Source organism: Corythoichthys intestinalis, chromosome 6 (genome assembly GCF_030265065.1).
Source record: "Corythoichthys intestinalis isolate RoL2023-P3 chromosome 6, ASM3026506v1, whole genome shotgun sequence".
NCBI classification, from domain to species: Eukaryota; Metazoa; Chordata; class Actinopteri; order Syngnathiformes; family Syngnathidae; genus Corythoichthys; species Corythoichthys intestinalis.
The window spans coordinates 4,220,754-4,241,780 of NC_080400.1; the positions used below are offsets into that span (position 1 = coordinate 4,220,754).

Here is a 21,027-nt window from a genome sequence, read left to right on the forward strand (position 1 = left end):
TCATTGAAGCGATGTTCTGTCATGACAGATCTCAGCTACTCTCAAGGTTAACCAGTTTGCATTATTTTATTGCAATGTTTTTCCTTATTCAGATTTGTTTCAAGACTACAGTTACAGTTAGACTTGACTTTTATGGTTGCAATTTCACAATAGATTGGTTTATTTACATTTCAAAAACTAGAAGCCATTCATTTACGAATGTGATTGCGCTTTAGTTTACATATTTATATGTTCAGATATTAAGATTTGAAGTAGGCAAAATAACATGCTTTTCCTCTCAAATATATTGTTATAATCCTTTCTTTCAGATGTACTGTAATTATTTTCTGTATAAAAATTGGTGTTCAAAAAGTCTTTTTTTCAAACTTGAGTCTTGAAAAAGAGGGGGTCGTCTTATAATTAGGGCCGTCTTATATTTGGGCCAATACGGTAGTTTTATCACAAGTAGTTGTCCAGTCCATTTGAACCGGAAGGGTACTTATGGGTCCATTCCAGGGCCACTTCCTGTACATTTAGGATTATTTTATTATGGATTTTAGGGAATTTTCTGGTTACTTCCCCTTCATTGGTCACGTCCTGTATATTTTCGATCTTTTCCTGTTGTTTTTTTCTGAGCTATTTCCTATTCATTGGTCACTTTCTATTCATTTTGGGGCATCAGTTTTGGGGTATTTCCAGGTTACATCTGTTGATTTTGTTTCACTTCTTGTTGGGGATAATTTTGGGATCCCAGTTTGAAAGGAGGTGCTTTTGAAAAGTCAACTGTGGGAGCCATTGTCATGTATTCTTTGCCCTCAAATGACACATCGGGGCCGGTTTCCATAGCAACCTCCCCTCCTGTTTGTTACGCGTATTATTTTGATGATGGCGTGAAAGAGAGGAGACAATTACGGCGGCGGCATCTATAGGAGGAAAACAGTCGGGTAAAAAAACATAGCCTGTGTTATGACTAGCGTTGCACCGATACTATTTTAGGTGTCGGCCGATACTGTATATATATTTTTTCCTTTTAATACTTTCTACTTACTTGAATGTAAAGTCATTTCTATCACGGTTTGGTCCGACACCTATTTAACTCATTGACTGCCATTGATTGCACAAGATGTCCAATTGATTATTTGAGTGATCGATGAATCTATCAATTAATTAGTTTGAATAATCTAGTCACCAGATTAGGAACATTTAGTGCGTTGCTGAATAAATATTAGGAGATGTAAAACAAAGGCTTGCTAAGCGTGCACTTTCAAAAGAGCATTTTCTGCAAATACAAAATAAAATTTCCGATTGTTCCTTTAAACGATGCAGAATTGCACTTTCATTTCATAAGAGCAATAAATGCTTTTAAAAATGAATTAAAATACTTGAGCTTCACCCCAAACGATATAAAAAAAATAAATACATATATGAGGATATAAGTACAACAAAAGAACAATTGGCTAACTTGTGCAGCACAGGTCCACTAGCTTAAAGTGCCTGTGACAGCATAAAAAAAAATAGCTCGGGGCTCTGGTCCCGCCTTCTCCCTCTCTCTTCTGCCCGGGCGTCCTACTTGGGCTCCGGTGCGGGTTGCTGGCCAGGCGCCAGAGGGTCGGCGGGGTATCGCCCACTTCAGGTAGGGATCCTGTCTGATGGAATTTGACCTCTTAACCAGATCGCCAGAATCACGCCAGCCAAACCAGTGGTACTTCGCTAGCGCAATTCCACCGTCATGGGCTGCGGAACCCCGACAACACAGCCAAAAGGCCAAACTCTGCGCGTTCACCTTAGTTCAGTGCTTCTCAATTATTTTCTGCTACGCCCCCCCCCCCCCCCCCAAGGAAGACGTAAATGTTCCGCGCCCCCCCAAACTCTGCCGCCACTGTAAATAATATCATTTGTCTATAAAATTACTATTATAAGTATGCCTCTGCCAAACATGATCCTTTTTTTCGATTAAAGAAGTAACATAGATCAACTTATAATAAAGTATAACCTTATTAACAATGTTTTTGTTTGTAACACACTCACACGCACACTCACAGCTCTTCATACAGTGCCCTTCATAATTATTGGCACCCCTGGTTAACATGTGTTTTTTAGCTTCTAATATTTTTTTTTATTCAAATAATATGGGACCTTAATGGAAAAAAGAGAAAAATCCAACCTTCAATACAAGTGCATTTATTCAGTGGGGAAAAAATCCCACATAAAGAAATAATTATTTGACATTAATAATGTGTGTCACAATTATTAGCACCCCTGGTGTTAATACTTTGTACAACCCCCTTTTGCCAACAAAACAAGGTCTGGGGACTGAGATGGCCATGGGAGGAGCTTGATTTTGTGTCTGGTGAACCATTTCTGTGTAGATTTGGCCATATGTTTAGGGTCATTGTCTTGCTGAAAGACCCGGTGACGACCCATCTTCAGTTTTCGGGCAGAGGGCAACAGATTTTGATTTCAAATGAAATCCTAAAATCACATTGATTTTTAAAGAATTTATTTCCAAATGAGAGTGAAAAATAAGTATTTGGTCATCTACAAACAAGCAAAATTTCTGGCTGTCAAAGAGTTCTAACTTCTAACGAGGTCTAACGAGGCTCCACTCGTTAACTGTACTAATGGCACCTGTTTTAACTCATTACCGGTATAAAAGACACCTGTCCACAACCTCAGTCAGTCACACTATGGCCAAGACCAAAGAGCTGTCGAAGGACACCAGAGACAAAATTGTAGACCTGCACCAGGCTGGGAAGACTGAATCTGCAATAGGTAATACGCTTGGTGTAAAGAAATCAAATTTGGGAGCAATTATTAGAAAATGGAAGACATACAAGACCACTGATAACCTCCCTCGATCTGGGGCTCCATGCAAGATCTCACCCCGTGGCGTCAAAATGATAACAAGAACGGTGAGCAAAAATCCCAGAACCACAAGGGGGGACCTAGTGAATGACCACAGTAACAAAGGCTACTATCAGTAACACAATGCCCCGCCAGGGACTCAAATCCTGCACTGCCAGACGTGTCCCCTTGCTGAAGCCAGTACACGTCCAGGCCCGTCTGTGGTTCACTAGAGAGCATTTGGATGATCCAGAAGAGGACTGGGAGAACGTGTTATGGTCAGATGAAACCAAAATCGAACTTTTTGATCGAAACACAGGTTCCCGTGTTTGGAGGAAAAAAGAATACTAAATTGCATCCAAAGAACACCATACCCACTGTGAAGATGACTGATCTATGTAAAGGAAAGAATGAATATGGCCATGTATGGAGAGATTTTGAGTGAAAATCTCCTTCCATCAGCAAGGGCATTGAAGATGAGACGTGGCTGGGTCTTTCAGCATGACAATGATCCCAAACACACAGCCAGGGCAACAAAGGAGTGGCTTCGTAAGAAGTATTTTAAGGTCCTGGAGTGGCCTAGCCAGTCTCCAAATCTCAACCCCATAGAAAATCTGTGGAGGGAGTTGAAAGTTCGTGTTGCCCAACGACAGCCCCGAAACGTCACTGCTCTAGAGGAGATCTGCATGGAGGAATGGTCAAAATACCAGCAACAGTGTGTAAAAAGCTTGTGAAGAGTTACAGAAAACGTTTGGCCTCCGTTATTGCCAAAGTATTGAGATGAACTTTTGGTATTGACAAAATACTTATTTTGCACCATGATTTGCAAATACATTCTTTAAAAATCAAACAATGTGTTTTTCTGTTTTTTTTTTTTTCCACACTCTCATGGTTAAGGTTTACCCATGTTGACAATTACAGACCTCTCTAATATTTTCAAGTGGGAGAACTTGCACAAATTGTGGTTGACTAAATACTTATTTGCCGCACTGTATCCACACTTACAAGGGATCTACAGAATACTGGGTTCTACACCTCACAGTGCCGATTTGTGTACGCTCCACCCCACCTTGTCACATCTCTTGCTGACTCTCCTCCCCTCATTTTCCTCCTCGGTCATCAGGACCCCATATTGTGTCAACTGGAAGTACAATTGCTCATGATAGCGCTACTCTATTCATAGTTAGTGTAGGCATTGAATGGGTTTCTTGTTGTTGTTTGCTCTTCTCTTCAGTCTTTCTCCTTTTCTAATTCCCTTTCTGTCCTCCCATAACCCCGTCTTGCTCGCTGCTTTCTCCTAATAAACCAAACAATGAACAATTGGTACATATGGTACATTAAAACTGATCAGATCAGTAGGACACTCAGATCTCCATTCTCCGTGTCAAGCAGCTGAACAGGACAGCTAAAAAAAAAAAAGAAAAAGACAAAGCAGTGCAGACTTATTGTTGCCCGTATGTTTGATTTTGATTCACTAGAGGGTAGCCTTCAGACTGTAACAACACACTTGTGCTTGTTTTTGTTGATGTTTTTTTTAAATGAATGTCTAATGCTGCTCTACTGTGAATTCCAAGGTGAAGTAAGCACATTCCAACCTCTGAAAATATCACAAGAATCTTTGTTTTCTTTTTGGTTTCAGAATACGGAGCAAGTGGCGGCCTTTTGCCGCAGCCTCCACGACATGAACCCGGCGGACTGCGCGTCGTCGTCTTCGCCCAGCCCCGATTCGCCGTTCCCGCCCGCGCTCCGCCAGCTTTCGGACGCCGACAAGCTGCGCAAGGTCATCGGCGAGCTGGTGGAGACTGAACGCACCTACGTCAAAGTCAGTAGCCTTTCTATTTGGTTGTTTGCACCTGTTCTGAATTTGCGGGGGACGCAGCTGTGTTCCACCGTCTTTTGTTTGTTGGGCTGTTCCATTTAAGTGGGCCTAATCTAATAAATAGCCCAGGATCGATGTTGCCCGGGTAACGTGCGGCGAGCGGTTCACTGAGTTCAATTGAGACTTTATGGATCATAATGTCAAGGATGTAGATTTGGCGATGCTTTGCAAAGTAACGTCATGTCAACAGCAATGGTGAACTACTAGTTAATTTTTTGGTTTAAAATTTTACAAATTTTATTAAAATTGAAAACATTAAGATGGGTTTTAATATCAAATTATTATAACGTGTACTAACATTTATCTTTTATAAGGGTTATGAGTAAATACCACATTTTTATTTTTTCACAAATTTTAAAAGTTTTATACTTACATTTTATTTTGTAAACTTTATATATGGTCTAGTATTTTTAAAAATTTTAAAATTTCTATCCATGGTATCCAACCATGGTATCCAACCATGGTATCCATCCATCCATCCATGGTATCCATCCATGGTATCCATCCATCCATCCATGGTATCCATCCATGGTATCCATCCATCCATCCAACCATGGTATCCATCCATCCATCCATGGTATCCATCCATCCATCCATGGTATCCATCCATCCATCCATCCATCCATCCAACCATCCATCCATCCATCCATCCATCCATCCATCCATCCATCCATCCATCCATCCATCCAACCATCCAACCATCCATCCATCCAACCATCCAACCATCCATCCATCCATCCATCCATCCATCCAACCATCCAACCATGGTATCCATCCATCCATCGTATCCATCCAACCATCCATCCATCCATCGTATCCATCCATCCATCGTATCCATCCATCCATCGTATCCATCCATCCATTCCATCCATCGTATCCATCGTATCCATCCATCCATCGTATCCATCCATCCATCCATCCATCCATCGTATCCATCCATCCATCCATCCATCCATCCAACCATCCAACCATCCATCCATCCAACCATGGTATCCATCCATCCATCCATCCATCCATCCATCCATCCATCCATCCATCCATCCATCCATCCATCCATCCAACCATGGTATCCATCCAACCATCCATCCATCCATCGTATCCATCCATCCATCCATCCATCCATCCATCCATCCATCCATCCATCCATCCATCCATCCATCCATCCATCCATCCATCCATTCCATCCATCGTATCCATCGTATCCATCCATCGTATCCATCCATCGTATGCATCCATCGTATCCATCCATCCATCCATCCATCCATCCATCCATCCATCCATCCATCCATCCATCCATCCATCCATTCATCCATTCATCCATTCATCCATTCATCCATTCATTCATTCATTCATTCTAGGGCATGTATGTGTTATTTACTGTTGATTTTAGGGCATTTTCCGGTTACACCTGTTGATTTCAGGTCCTTTCCTGTTATTTTTCAGAGCAAGTCTATCGCCATCTGTCAATGACAGCCATTGAGTAAATGAGTCATAGCCGAATCATTTTTTCCCCTGTATTTTACAGGACCTGAACTGCCTCATCGGACGATATTTAAGCCCGCTGCAGAAAGAGAGCTTTCTCACTCAGGATGAGGTAAGGACGCACGTGGGTGTGAATGCGGCCTTGGAGCCAGTAGAAGTGGCTTGCATAATCGTAGCGGCAGCACGGACGGCTTTTGTGCCAGGACAAGAGGGCCCGACGATGAGAAAGGAGAGGAGAATGGGATGTTTTGACACCTGCATGTGCTACTTGGACATCATGAGATGATTGGGCGCACCATCTGTTGCACAAATCGCTAGCAGTTACTCGCTTTTTGGGCAAAAATATCAGTTAACGCTGCTCTGGAGGATAAAATGAATTATAAAAACTAGTGCCTTACGGCATCGTCTGCATTGTAAGTGACTGGCGGACATCTTGCGTCAGGGAATTCGGGCTCTATTGTAGCGGACGTAAGTAGGGTGATGGATTCACAAAAAGTTTGGTTGATGACAAAACACAGAATGTGTCTATGAATTCAGGCTGGATGTTGAAAATATGTTAAAATGTAGTATGTATTTAATTTGCCGATCTATGAAGAATCTGTTGAAAATTGAGCAATTCATAGCAATTTCAAAGTATGATCTGGCCTCATTGACAAGAACGTTTTTAATTAAAAAGCGCTGACATAAAATGGCCGAAAAGTTATACTAATCATCCGCGCTGGCTCATATTGCACATCAGACATCCAGTTTCATATACTGAATAGGATAGTTGTATCTATCCACTAGAAGCGTGCGAAATTTCCGATTCTTAGATTATTTGCGATTCGGCAGTGGAAGATTCGAGAACGATTCACAAATATCCAAATTCCAATTATTGAATTATACCAGGTAAAGCGGAAGTAAAACACAGTCAGCGCGGTCTTTGGGACGCAATGAGGAACGGACCGAGAGTAAATATCATGTTCAACTCATGCCGCTAAATAAAAGGCAAGGCAAGGCAAGGCAAGGCAAGGCAAGGCAAATTCATTTATATAGCACAATTCAACACAAGGCAATTCAAAGTGCTTTACATCACATGAAGACCATAAAAATCACATTTAAATCAACACAATGTAAAAACCAAGACAAAAGATCGCATTTAATCACAGAATAAAAATAAATAAATAAAAATAAAACAAAAATAAAAATAAAACAAAAACTACCACCACTAATAATCATTGAAATCAGCAATGGAGATAAGCACAAGAGGAATAGAAAGCAGGTAGAATGAAATATATAGACAGTTATGGATATGCAGTGCTAAACAAAAGCGTTTTTAGCCCTGATTTAAAGGAGCTAACAGTTCGAGCATACTTCAGACGTTCGGGTAACTTGTTCCAGAGGTGAGGAGCATAATAACTAAATGCTGCCTCACCCTGCTTGGTTCTTGTTCTTGGAACATGCAGAAGACCGGTTCCAGACAACCTTAGGGGTCTAGATGTCTCATAGGAATCTAACAAGTCAAGCATGTATTTTGGTCCAAGGCCATTGAGTGCTTTGTAGACGAGCAGTAATATTTTATAGTCTATCCTTTGACTCACTGGAAGCCAGTGTAGCGATTTCAAAACCGGTGTAATGTGGTCCAGCTTCCTTGTATTTGTGAGGACTCTGGCTGCAGCATTCTGTACTAGCTGCAGCTTCCTGACTGATTTTTTATCAAGACCTGTAAATATACCGTTGCAGTAGTCCAATCTGCTGAAAATGAATGCATGCATAAGTTTTTCCATGTCTTGTTGAGTCAGAAGCCCCTTAATTCTGGTTATATTTTTTAGGTGGTAATAAGCGGATTTAGTGACAGACTTTAGATGGCTATCAAATTTTAGGTCTGAGTCAATATTTACGCCAAGGTTTCTGACTTGATTTGTAGCTGTAAGTGACATTGTAAGTTGGCTGCTTATCTTTGAAAAACAATCATACCTGACTGCGGCCGACAGCCGCTACAAACAACGCCCAGTTGCTAGTTGCTACAAACATACGGCTACAGTAGATATCAAATATATGTAGAACTAGAAGCAAAATGACAGACGTCGGTGTTAAACATGTATCATTGAACAGAGATGCGAAATGACAGACTTTCCGGCGTAAGTAAACAGCCGCCATCTTAAAGCAGTAGACCTCTCTAGAAGGCTCTGTTGTAGCGAATTTGGAACTAATGTACGAAACTTAAAAAAAAAAAAAAAAAAAAAAAAAAAGGAGGAGGGGGGTGCATCAATAATCGTTTTATAATCAAATCGGAGCCTCTGAATCGTAATCGAATCGTTAGGTGCCCAAAGATTCCCAGCTCCACTATCTACTGTATCTCTCTCTCTCTCTCTCTCTCTCTCTCTCTCTCTCTCTCTCTCTCTCTCTCTCTCTCTCTCTCTCTCTCTCTCTCTCTCTCTCTCTCTCTCTCTCTCTCTCTCTCTCTCTCTCTCTCTCTCTCTCTCTCTCTCTCTCTCTCTCTCTCTCTCTCTCTCTCTCTCTCTCTCTCTCTCTCTCTCTCTCTCTCTCTCTCTCTCTCTCTCTCTCAGGGCTGTCAACGATTGAAATTTTTAATCGAGTTAATTACAGCTTAAAAATTAATTAATCGCAATTCAAACCATCTATAAAATATGCCATATTTTTCAGTAAATTATTGTTGGAATGGAAAGATAAGACACAAGACGGATATATACATTCAACATACGGTACATAAGTACTGTATTTGTTTAGAAAGACTTAGTTCTTAAAAGATAAATGTTAGTACAAGTTATAGAAATTTCATATTAAAACCTCTTCATGTTTTCGTTTTGATAAAATTTGTAAAATTTTCAATCAAAATATAAACTAGTAGCTCGCCATTGTTGATGTCAATAATTACACAATGCTCATGCTGCTGAAACCCACAAAATCAGTCGCACCCAAGCGCCAGCAGAGGGCGACAAAACACAAAAAAACACAAGTGACAAGTGGACATTACACTGTGCTGTCATTTTAATCTGTTTGAGCGGGGCATGTGCGTTAAATGCGTAAAATATTTTAAAGTGATTAATTACAAAAATTAATTACCGCCCGTTAACGCGATAATTTTGACTGCCCCAATATATATATATATATATCCAATAACACTAGTTAATTTTTTTGTTGAATTCCAAAGTTTTTAACTCATCGCCTCCCACTGAGAGGGATGGTGAACATTATATAGAAAACATTCTATTCATTGAAAATTAAGAGGATTTGCTATGATTGCTCAACTTTCAGTGCTATTGACGGCGCTAGATATTCAATGCATTTGAACATGGAGGTCATTATTTCTGATGAAAAACCTTCTTTGAATTGCCCCCGAAATAAACATGAAGTGACCTAAGGTGCCCCAAAACTAACGGGAAGTCAGCCAAAATCATCAGAAATTGAACAATGAACAGGAACCTGTGACCTGAAATTGCCCTAAAATCAACAGAAAATGGGCCAAAATGTACAGGAAGTGACTCCAGAATGTCCCAAAATCAACTGGAATTGACCCATAAGTGGCCCAAAACTATTCGGAATTGAGCAAAACTAAACAGGAAATAAAAAAGGAACAGAAAGTGACCCTAAAATGCTCTAAAATCAACAGAAAAATGACCAAAATGTAGAGGAAGTGACTCTGGAATGTCCCAAAATGTACTGGATGTGACACAAAAGAAATGGGAAGTGACCCATAAGTGCCCCAAAACTGATAGAAGTGAGCCAGAAGTGGAACTGGACAGGAACGGGAAGTGACATGCAAATGCTCTAAAATCAACAGAAAATGATCCAAAATGTACAAGAAGTGAGTCCCGAATGCCCAAAATTGTATATGAAGTGACCCATAAGTGCCACAAAACTAATAGGAAGTGAGCCAAAAGTAAACAATACCAGGAAGTGACATGGAAATGCCTTAAAATCAACAGAAAATGATCCTAAATGTAAACGAAGTGTGCCGAAATGTACAGGAAGTGACCCCAAAATGCCCTAAGTCAACAGAAAATGATCCAAAATCTACACAAAGTGACTCCTAAAGGCCTCAAATTGTACGTAAAGTGACCTAAAAATGCCCTAAGACTTAAGTCAACAGAAAATGATCTAAAATGTACACAAAGGGACTCTTAAATGCCCCAAATTGTACCTAAACTGACCCAAAATAATCGGGAAGTGACCCATAAGTGCCCCAAAACTAATAGGAAGTAAGCCAAAAGTAAACAAAGAACAGGAAATGACATGGAAAAGCCCTAAAACCATCAGAAAATGATCCTAAATGTACAGGAAGTGTACCAAATTGTACATGAAGTGACCCAAAATAAACGGGAAGTGACCCATAAGTGCCCGAAAACTTAAAAGGAAGTGAGCCAAAAGTAGACAATGGAAGTGACACGGAAAAGCCCTAAAATTGACAAAAAATTATCCTAAATGTACAGGAAGTGTGCCAAAATGTACAGAAAGTGAGCCAAGGGTACCCTAAAACTACACAAAGTGACTCAAAATGCCCTAAATTGTGCATGAAGTTACCCAAAATTAATAGGAAATGACCCATAAGTGCCCAAAAACTAATCAGAATGGAGCAAAAATCAACAGAAATAAAAAACGAACAGGAAGTGACCCAAAACGCCCTAATTCAACAGATAATGATTCAAAATGTAGACAAAGTGACTCCGGAATGTCCCAAAATGTACAGGAAGTGACCCAAAATTAACAGAAAGTGACACATAAGTATCCTTAAATGAACAAGGAAGTGGCCCAAACATGAACTTATTCTCCTTTGACAACAACAGACATCAAATTGATTCAAACTGTGAGAACTCGCTATGAATGCTCATCCTCCAATGAGTAAAAAAATGTATTAACCTACCTTTCTCGTGTTGTTCCAGTTGGATGTTCTCTTTGGAAATCTTCCAGAAATGGTGGAATTCCAGGTAGAGTTCCTGAAGACTCTGGAGGACGGGACCCGGCTGGTTCCGGATCTGGACAAGCTGGAGAGAGTGGAGCAGTTCAAAGTAAAAATACAGTATATTTCTATACATTTCAAGCTGCCTAACATCTCTGTCCAATTGTGATGGTTAGAAAATCCTTTTCTCCCTGGGAGGCTCCTTCCTCTACTACGCCGATCGCTTTAAGATCTACAGCGCCTTCTGCGCCAGCCACACCAAAGTCCCCAAGGTCCTCGTGAAAGGTGAGCGACTTTAAATGTTCAGCCATTTTTCAGAGACTTCACATACTTTTTACAAACTGAAAGCCTGTCAAGTTTGTTGCTTTTCTTGTGGACACGAACGTGATGTCCTATTCCTCCGTCATCCGTGAACCGATCGTCTTGAAACTTGCTAGCGACGTAGCATGGGCCAATGTCTCTTGATACTCACAGTAGAGCAGGGCGGTAAACCGAAAATTTACCGTCACCGAAATTCTTAACGATGACCGACGTAATTTTGACCATGTCGGTAAATTCGGTAAATTAATAAAACAAGAAAATATAGTCTTTTCATCCCGCTTTGATTCTGTTGTTCGTCTATGTTCATTCCCCTTTAAGAAAGCAGTCAATGGGCTTACGTAGACAGTCACATGATCATCAAGAAGCCAATCAAACAAAGGCCTGGTAAGCTAACGCTAGCAGCTAACGCTACAAGCAAAACGTGATGGAGTGTGGCTTAAGGGAGGTTCACCAAACTTTCACCCGACATTTAGTAGACTCTTGGTGGCATCCAGACGGACTTTCACCCGCTGTCCTCCCTTGTTCTCACGATTTCCAGAGATGGTGCTTTCGTGGCTTTCTACTGGTAGCCAGGCTAACGCTAGCTAGCGGCTAACGCTACAAATGAACGTGATGGAGTCGGATAGCGGCTCTAACCTTATCGAAACGCCTGAACTTAATGAGTGGATTGGGCACGGACAGCATCTAGCAACTACTATGTGGCGTTATTTTGTATCTGTCTGTGTGTGATTCCTCTGATAGCTTTTGTGATGGTAAAGCATTCAACATAAAGTACAATCCAACGGCGAAACTTATAATGACCGAGAAATGGCCCCAGCTATTTTTCTGTATGTGCTTATTTCTGTGTCATTATTGCTATCATAAAATCTTAAGCGTTTCATTTGAAAAAGATCAATATAGCTTTAATGTGTGTGTGTCTCTCTGTTTGTTTGGGGGTTCATTTGTGCGTGCATTTATTAAAAAATGCACTGGGTTGGGGGGTGACCCTGAAACCATAAAGTAGACACTTGTATTTAATAATTATGTCACAGCAGCCATTAACAATAAGTTGTCTTTTTGAAGTGTACTGTTCAAGCTGCAAGTCATTTGTGTTACAATGACATGTTTGCACAGGCATATTGATTTTGATAACGTACGTTGTTCAAGTCATACACGCTGTTATAAATGTTCATACTTGAATTCTTATTGCTTACGATACATTTTTATAAACTTAATGTTTAGACTGCATGTACAATTGTTAAATACGGTATATGAAATTGAATGCTGGTAAATAAATCAACAAGAAACAGTTAATCTGTATTTCATGCATTGATTCAGATTTTCAAATTATATAACGGTACGCTTGGGCGAATTTATCGTCATTTATCGTTATCGAGATAAATCTGCTCAATTTATCGTGATACATGTTTAAGGCCATATCGCCCAGCCCTAACTCACAGCCTGATTTATTAACTTTCATTTTTTTGTTTCAACGCTGATGAATTTTGGAATTATTCTGCCTGTAGGTTCCAATTTAGCCAGTAGAGGTTAATGCGGACTACAAAATATTGCCTGTATCCAAATTTTCTTAAAAAAAAAAAAAAAAAAAAAAAATATATATATATATATATATATATATATATCATCATCATCATTAGAGGTGGGAATCTTTGGGCACATAATGATTCGATTACGATTACGATTCAGAGGCTACGATTCGATTATAAATCGATTATTGATTAGCCCCCCCCCCCCCGCTATTAGCTGTTTTTAATGTTTTGTACATTAGTTACAAAAACTGTAAAAAAAAAAAAATAAATAAATAAATTTTAACTATTTCAGTATCAAGTTAACAGTTAAAAACAATAAATAATATACTCAAATCCCCATTCTGTATCAGCAGCTTTAAACTACATTCATTTAATTTAATGTTGTGAATCAACTGTTAAAGTTGTTAAAATTGCTCCCGTTATTCCATAATTTCCCTTCTGTCTACTTTAAAGATAGATTCAAGTCAATATTTTGCCGATTAAGGAGTATTTTAGATAAAAAGTTAATTAGGTTCGCTTGGAAGGTTCGCTACAAAAGCCTTGCAGGGAAGTCTACTGCTTTAAGATGGCGGGCGTTTACTAACGCCTGCATCTAGCTTTTTGAACATGTGCTGCTAACGCCACTGAGTCTTGTTACTTTGCATCTAGTTCTATATAAATATATCTACCGTACCATTACGTGGACGTAGTTTGTAGAGCTGTCGGCAGCAGTCAGGTATATTGTTGTTTTTTTTTTTAATCTCGCGGCATGAGTTGAGCCAGAGCCGTGAGTTGAGCATTGTCATTACCCGAGGGGCTGGGTAATGGCAAGCATGACGTTTAGCTACTCTCGCTCCGTTCCTCATTGCGTCCCGAAGACCGCGCCGGCGCGCTGAGTGTGTTTTACTTCCGCTCTACTTGACATACTTCAATAATCGGAATTTGGATGTTTGTGAATCGTTCTCGAATCCTCCACGGCCGAATCGCGAATAATCTAAGAATCGGAAATTTCGCACACCTTTAATCATCATAATAATAATTATGAGGCAGGCTAAAATATTTGGACAATTTTGAGGTTGACAGTGTCTCTTAACTGTTAATTGATGTTCAAAATACATGACAATTAATTTGATGATTGATAAGTCGGGTCAGTTTTGGTAAGCCTTACTTTACGTGTCATTGACGGTGCTAGCAATCCGTTAAATTTGTATTGGTATGGGCAAATAAAAAACAGAATCAACAGTAAGTGAGCAATGGACAGAAAATGACCCGAAAAACGCTCTAAAATAATCAGGAAATCATCCCTGAATGCCCCCAAGATGTGACTGAAGAAGTGACTCAAAATCAACAGAAATTGAACCAGAAATGCCCCAAAATCAACAAGACGTGACCAGGAAATACTCCAAAATCAACAAGAGATGACCGATGAACAGAAAAAGACCTGCAAATACTCTAAAATAAACAGGAAACGATCCAAAATGTACACGAAGTGACCCAAAATCAGCAGAAAGGGACCCTTGAACAGAAATACTCTCGAATAAAAAGGAAACGATCTCTGAATGCTCTAAAACAGACATGTCCAAAGTGCGACCAGGGGGCCAAATGCGGCCCGTGGTCAAATTTCATCCGGCCGTCAGCCTCTGTCAAAGGATCAATAACGTCTGGCCCGTACACAGACTAAATAAATTGGTCAGCAGTACTGCTACCAGCGTATAAAGTAGCTTACACATTAAATGCTGCTCCTCATTTACCCACTAAAAGGCAGCAGCACTCTAAGCAACTTTACCCCGCGTTACCCTTGACTTCCAATTGTCTAAAATGGCAACAATCAACAACAAAAAGTTGACTGCGACGGCCGACGCTTCAAGTATAGGTGGAAATTGGACTATCTCTTCACTAAGATACGCAACAACTGTGTCTGCCTCATTTGCAAAGAGACAATCGCTGTTTTTAAAGAGTTCAATGTGAGGCGAAATTACCAAACAAGACATGCTGACATGTACGGCAAGATTGTAGGGAAGATCCGCAGCGAGAAATTGAAGCAACCCGAAGCTAGTTGAATTTCACAGCAGCAGTATTTCGCAAGATCCCGAGAGTCGAAAGAGAACACCACAAAGCCTAGTTGTGAGATTGTTGAAATTATTAATTAAAAGAAAATAATAAAGCAAATGTGACACACACAAATGCTTGCTAAAATAAGCTTAAGTATATTGTTCTACGTAAAGGACGTCAGCCAAGGTCGGCCCCCCCACCAAATCTTACCACACCAAATCTGGCCCCCTTTGCAAAAAGTTTGGACACCCCTGCTCTAAAATGTACAATTAAAGACACAAAATCAACTGGAAATGACCAAAAAATGTTCTAAAATTAACAAGAAGTGACCAATGAACAGAAAGTGACCCGGAAATGCCCCAAAATCAACAGGTAATGTTCCAAAATGTGCAGGGAGTGACACCGGAATGCCCCAAATGTACAGGAAGCGATCCCAGAAATGCCCGGAAATATACAGAAAATGATCCAAAATGTTCAATAAATACAATGTACATGACCAACAGTATTGTCACAGATTACTTAAAAAAGTAATTTAATTACTGATTACTCCTAAAAAAAAAAGTAATCTAGTTACTTTACTGATTACTTTATCATCAAAGTAACTAAGTTACTTTAACAGTAACTTATCAGTTACTTTTGACCAATTTTTCTCCTTTTGCTGCCTCAACATAAAAATGACAACAAAAAATGTCTTCGCATGTAATTGAATTTTTCACATAAGGCTTAATCTTTGAGTTAGCGGGGGTTTAATTAGTGGATGGAGTTGATTTCAACCACAATTGACTCGCGCTGGCTTAGCCACCCCGGAGCCCTGAAACTAACAAATAACTGACAAACTGCACGGAATTTGTCCAAATCAACTCCAACGACTAAATAAACCCCCGCTAACTCCAAGATAAAGCCTAATGTCAACAATTCTGAATTTCCCCTTTATAATAAAGACCTCGCTGTTAAAATATTGTCTATAAAAGTCTACAAAAATTATTGAAATGAACAAGAATCCTACAACGTATTTCATAATGGGTCAAAATCATTTTTCGAGCAGATTTTTCTAGCACCTAACAAACTAGCTTTTGCTTTGCTAAGCCAAAACTACACCTGTGGAGGCAAGATGGGTATTTAGAATTTCTGTAAACCTAAGCTTTCAAACGCAACCAACAAGAACGGAGCTTGAACAGTTTTATATACAGTGCCTTGCAAAAGTATTCGGCCCCCTTGAACCTTGCAACCTTTCACCACATTTCAGGCTTCAAACATAAAGATATCAAATTGTAATTTTTTGTCAAGAATCAACAACAAGTGGGACACAATCATGAAGTGGAACAAAATTTATTGGATAATTTCAACTTTTTTAACAAATAAAAAACTGAAAAGTGGGGCGTGCAATATTATTCGGCCCCCTTGCGTTAATACTTTGTAGCGCCACCTTTTGCTCCAATTACAGCTGCAAGTCGCTTGGGGTATGTTTCTATCAGTTTTGCACATCGGGAGACTGACATTTTTGCCCATTCTTCCTTGCAAAACAGCTCGAGCTCAGTGAGGTTGGATGGAGAGTGTTTGTGAACAGCAATCTTCAGCTCTTTCCACAGATTCTCGATTGGATTCAGGTCTGGACTTTGACTTGGCCATTCTAACACCTGGATACGTTTATTTTTGAACCATTCCATTGTAGATGTAGATGTTCCTGTATTTGGCTGCATCCATCTTCCCGTCAATTTTAACCATCTTCCCTGTCCCTGCTGAAGAAAAGCAGGCCCAAACCATGATGCTGCCACCACCATGTTTGACAGTGGGGATGGTGTGTTCAGGGTGATGAGCTGTGTTGCTTTTACGCCAAACATATCGTTTTGCATTGTGGCCAAAAAGTTCCATTTTGGTTTCATCTGACCAGAGCACCTTCTTCCACATGTTTGGTGTGTCTCCCAGGTGGCTTGCGGCAAACTTTAAACGAGACTTTTTATGGATATCTTTGAGAAATGGCTTTCGTCTTGCCACTCTTCCATAAAGGCCAGATTTGTGCAGTGTACGACTGATTGTTGTCCTATGGACAGACTCTCCCACCTCAGCTGTAGATTTCTGCAGTTCATCCAGAGTGATCATGGGCCTCTTGGCTGTATATCTGATCAGTTTTCTCCTTGTTTGAGAAGAAAGTTTGGAAGGATGGCCGGGTCTTGGTAGATTTGCAGTGGTCTGGTGCTCCTTCCATTTCAATATGATGGCTTGCACAGTGCTCCTTGAGATGTTTAAAGCTTGGGAAATCCAAATCCGGCTTTAAACTTCTCCACAACAGTATCTCGGACCTGCCTGGTGTGTTCCTTGGTTTTCATAATGCTCTCTGCACTTTAAACAGAACCCTGAGACTATCACAGAGCAGGTGCATTTATACGGAGACTTGATTACACACACGTGGATTCTATTTATCATCATCGGTCATTTAGGACAACATTGGATCATTCAGAGATCCTCACTGAACCTCTGGAGTGAGTTTGCTGCACTGAAAGTAAAGGGGCCAAATAATATTGCACGTCCCACTTTTCAGTTTTTTATTTGTTAAAAAAGTTGAAATTATCCAATAAATGTTGTTCCACTGCACGATTGTGTCCCACTTGTTGTTGATTCTTGACAAAAAAAATTAAATTTCATATCTTTGTTTGAAGCCTGAAATATGGTGAAAGGTTGCAAGATTCAAGGGGGCCGAATACTTTTGCAAGGCACTGTATATGTATATATACAGTGTTGGCCAAAAGTTTGGGGACACCTCAAAGGTGGACACTTTGAAGAATGTAGAATATAAAACCTGTTTACAGTTATTTCACTTTTTTTGCCATTCAACATGTTCGTTCATAGTTTTGATGAATTTAGAGAGGATTTACAATAGTAGGGAAAATATATAAAACGTAAAAATGTTTAGGTGTGTCCAAACTTTTGACTTTTGTTTCAGTCATCAACATCCTTTGCCCCCAACCGCACAAAAGTAAAACTCCGCCTATGGTTACAAACACTGACAATAAAATGTGCATAAAGGCTGGTTACAAACTTTAGAAGTGCTGGCTGTCTTGTTACCTCTAGGCTTTTTCCAGTTTTGTCGCCTTGTCCTGTAATTCCAAGTACTTCCTTGTTGAATTGGATGTAGAGTTTTTAGCGGCCGACAGTCTTTTTCAGCCAGCGTCCAAGTTTGCAACACACAGAGATATTTTTGGCATCTTTACTGGACAGAAATGTGAAGTAATGGCTGTATTTCCAGTGAGCAAATGCATCCATTTGTGGCATATAACCTGCCGTTCACTGTTAGCCCCGCCCCGCTGCCTCGTCAGAATGCTATGTTGTTGACCGCTGTGGCAGACAGCCTCAAACAGCATCGTAATACATGTGACCCCCCTCCGATGAGAAATGCTCTTCGACATGACTACAGTATTCTTCATTCTACATACATTATGAGGCAAAAACAAAATAGTAACGCACAGGCACTAGGGAAACTAACTTTAATCGGATAAATGGCTTGGAAAAATGAACGCATTAGATTACTCGTTACTGAAGAAAGTAATCAGATTATAGTAACACAACACTGATGACCAATGAAAAGAAAGTGACTTAGAAATGCTGTAAAATCAACAGGAAATCCAAAATGTAAAGGAAGTCACCCGGAATGCCCCAAAATCAACAGGAAATTATCCAAAATGTATTGGAAGTGATCCGGAATGCCTCAAAATGTGCAAGAAATGTCACAAACTCAACTGAAATTGACCCTGAAATGTTCAATATGTAACGGAAGTGACCCCAGAATGCCCCAACATGTACAGGAAGTGATACAAAATCAATCGGAAGTAACCAATGAACAGAAAGTGACATGGTCTTGGACATAGTGGAGTTTGTGGAGTGTGACTGACTGAGGTTGTGTACAGGTGTCTTTTATACCGATAATGAGTTAAAACAGGTGCCATTAATACAGGTAAGAGGTGGAGCCTCGTTAGACCTCGTTAGAAGAAGTTAAACCTCTTTGACAGCATGAAATGTTGCTTGTTTGTAGGTGACCAAATACTTCTTTTCCACTCTAATTTGGATATAAATTCTTTAAAAATCAAACAATGTGATTTTCTGTTTTTTTTTTTCCACATTCTGTCTCTCATGGTTGAGGTTAACCCATGTTGACAGTTACAGGCCTCTCTAATCTTTTCAAGTCGGAGAACTTGCACAATTGGTGGTTGACTAAATACTAGGGCTGTCAAACGATTGAAATTTTTAATCGAGTGAATTACAGCTTAAAAATTAATTAATCATAATTTATTGCAATTCAAACCATCTATAAAATATGCCATATTTTTCTGTAAATTATTGTTGGAATGGAAAGATAAGACACAAGAAGGATATATACATTCAACATATGGTACATAAGTACTGTATTTGTTTATTATAACAATAAATCAACGAGATGGCATTAACATTATTAACATTTCTGTCAAAGCAATCCATGGATACAAAGACTTGTAGTTCTTAAAAGATAAATGTTAGTACAAGTTATAGAAATTTTATATTAAAACCCCTCTTAATGTTTTCGTTTTAATAAAATTTGTAAAATTTTCAATCAAAAAAATAAACTAGTTGCCCGCCATTGTTGATGTCATTAATTACACAATGCTCATGGGTGCTTAAACCCATTAAATAAGTCGCACCCAAGCGCCACCAGAGGGCGACAAAACTCCAAAAAACACAAGTAACAAGTTGGCATTGCACTGTGCTGTCATTTTAATCTGTTTGAGCGGGGCATGTGCGTTAATTGCGTCAAATATTTTAACGTGATTAATTTAAAAAATTAATTACCGCCCGTTAACGCGATAATTTTGACAGCTCTACTAAATACTTATTTGCCCCACTGTATATACTGAAGAAAGGGCGTTACCTAGGCTTACTATGAAACGATACTTACTATGAAAGCAAAAGTGAAACTTATTACAGCCCACCTCTAGTGATTTTCCGCTGAAAAACATTCCGAGTTACGACCTTGAGCACTAGCTCTACCTGGTACAATAGGGCAGGGGTCGCGTTAACCGAATATTTTCCGTCGTTGACCGGTTTTTTTAAACGGTGACGGAAAAAACTGAAGTCCATCCGTCATTTTGACAGGTTGCAATTCACACCCCAGACCACAGGATGGCGAGTGAGCATATTAATAAGCTATTGTCTCTCTTGATGCATGACGTCGCTGGCCTTACTCGGAAAAATGTCCGAACTAGCATTCAGGTGTAGCAAACACGGAAACGTTAGGAAGCTTTGGAGAGCATTGTCTAAGGCTACATTCATCCTACAGGTCTTAATGCACGAATCCAATTTTTTCGTGTTTTTTCGACTCGAGTCAGGCATTAACTTGACGGTCTGAACGGGACAAGTCGCATAGAAGTGGACCATTTCAAATCCGATCTGGGTCATTTTTTATGTGGTTCAAATCCGATCTGGGCCACATTTTTCCAGAGTGTCGCGGCGGTCTGTACCGTCCAGTGTCCCAAATCCAATTTCAGTCGTGCGTTATTAGCGCCTAGCTTGCAGTGAACACGGCTTTTGGGGAAGGGCCGGGCTTGACAACAGTCATAAAAAAATAAAAATGGGTTGAGGATAAGCCTGAGAATGATCGGTTTTCTCTCTGCTCTATGTGAGCTATATTTCAACATTTCCTACACGGCCGAGAGTCGAGAGAGGGGTCTGGCTGCAGCCCGTCTTGGACAGTCAGGGCAAACTGCCCGTATGTGTGTGTGACATGCACAGACAGTGCGTGCATGCTATCGATCCATATAAACTGTGAATATAAGCCTAAACGGGGATTATTTATGTCTGTTATTTGTGTCCTCCTTTTGAAAAGCAAAATATGATAGCCCTGGAATGACGGATGACTTGTCATTTGTTTTGATGCTTCTGCGCACGTGTTGTACTGCGAATTAGAGCGCATGCGTAATACTTGAATGGTCTCAATGGACAAAGGCAGTCTGAACGGGCACGCCAAAAAAACGGATATGACAAAAAAATCGGATTTGTGCATTAAGACCTGTAGTATGAACGTAGCCTAATTGAAT

At 39.9% G+C, this 21,027-nt stretch overlaps 1 protein-coding gene across 10 annotated transcripts in view; it reads left to right on the forward strand.

Moving 5' to 3' along the window:
• The window catches only part of tiam1b (TIAM Rac1 associated GEF 1b), a 176,207-nt gene that overhangs the window by 130,316 nt on the left and 24,864 nt on the right, over positions 1-21,027 (forward strand). For all 10 annotated transcript variants that reach the window (XM_057838495.1, XM_057838501.1, XM_057838496.1 and 7 more), the window contains 4 exons: positions 4,463-4,645; positions 6,228-6,296; positions 11,068-11,193; positions 11,261-11,369. In XM_057838495.1, coding sequence (XP_057694478.1) covers positions 4,463-4,645; positions 6,228-6,296; positions 11,068-11,193; positions 11,261-11,369 — 487 coding nt within the window. The remainder of the gene's footprint in view (positions 1-4,462; positions 4,646-6,227; positions 6,297-11,067; positions 11,194-11,260; positions 11,370-21,027) is intronic.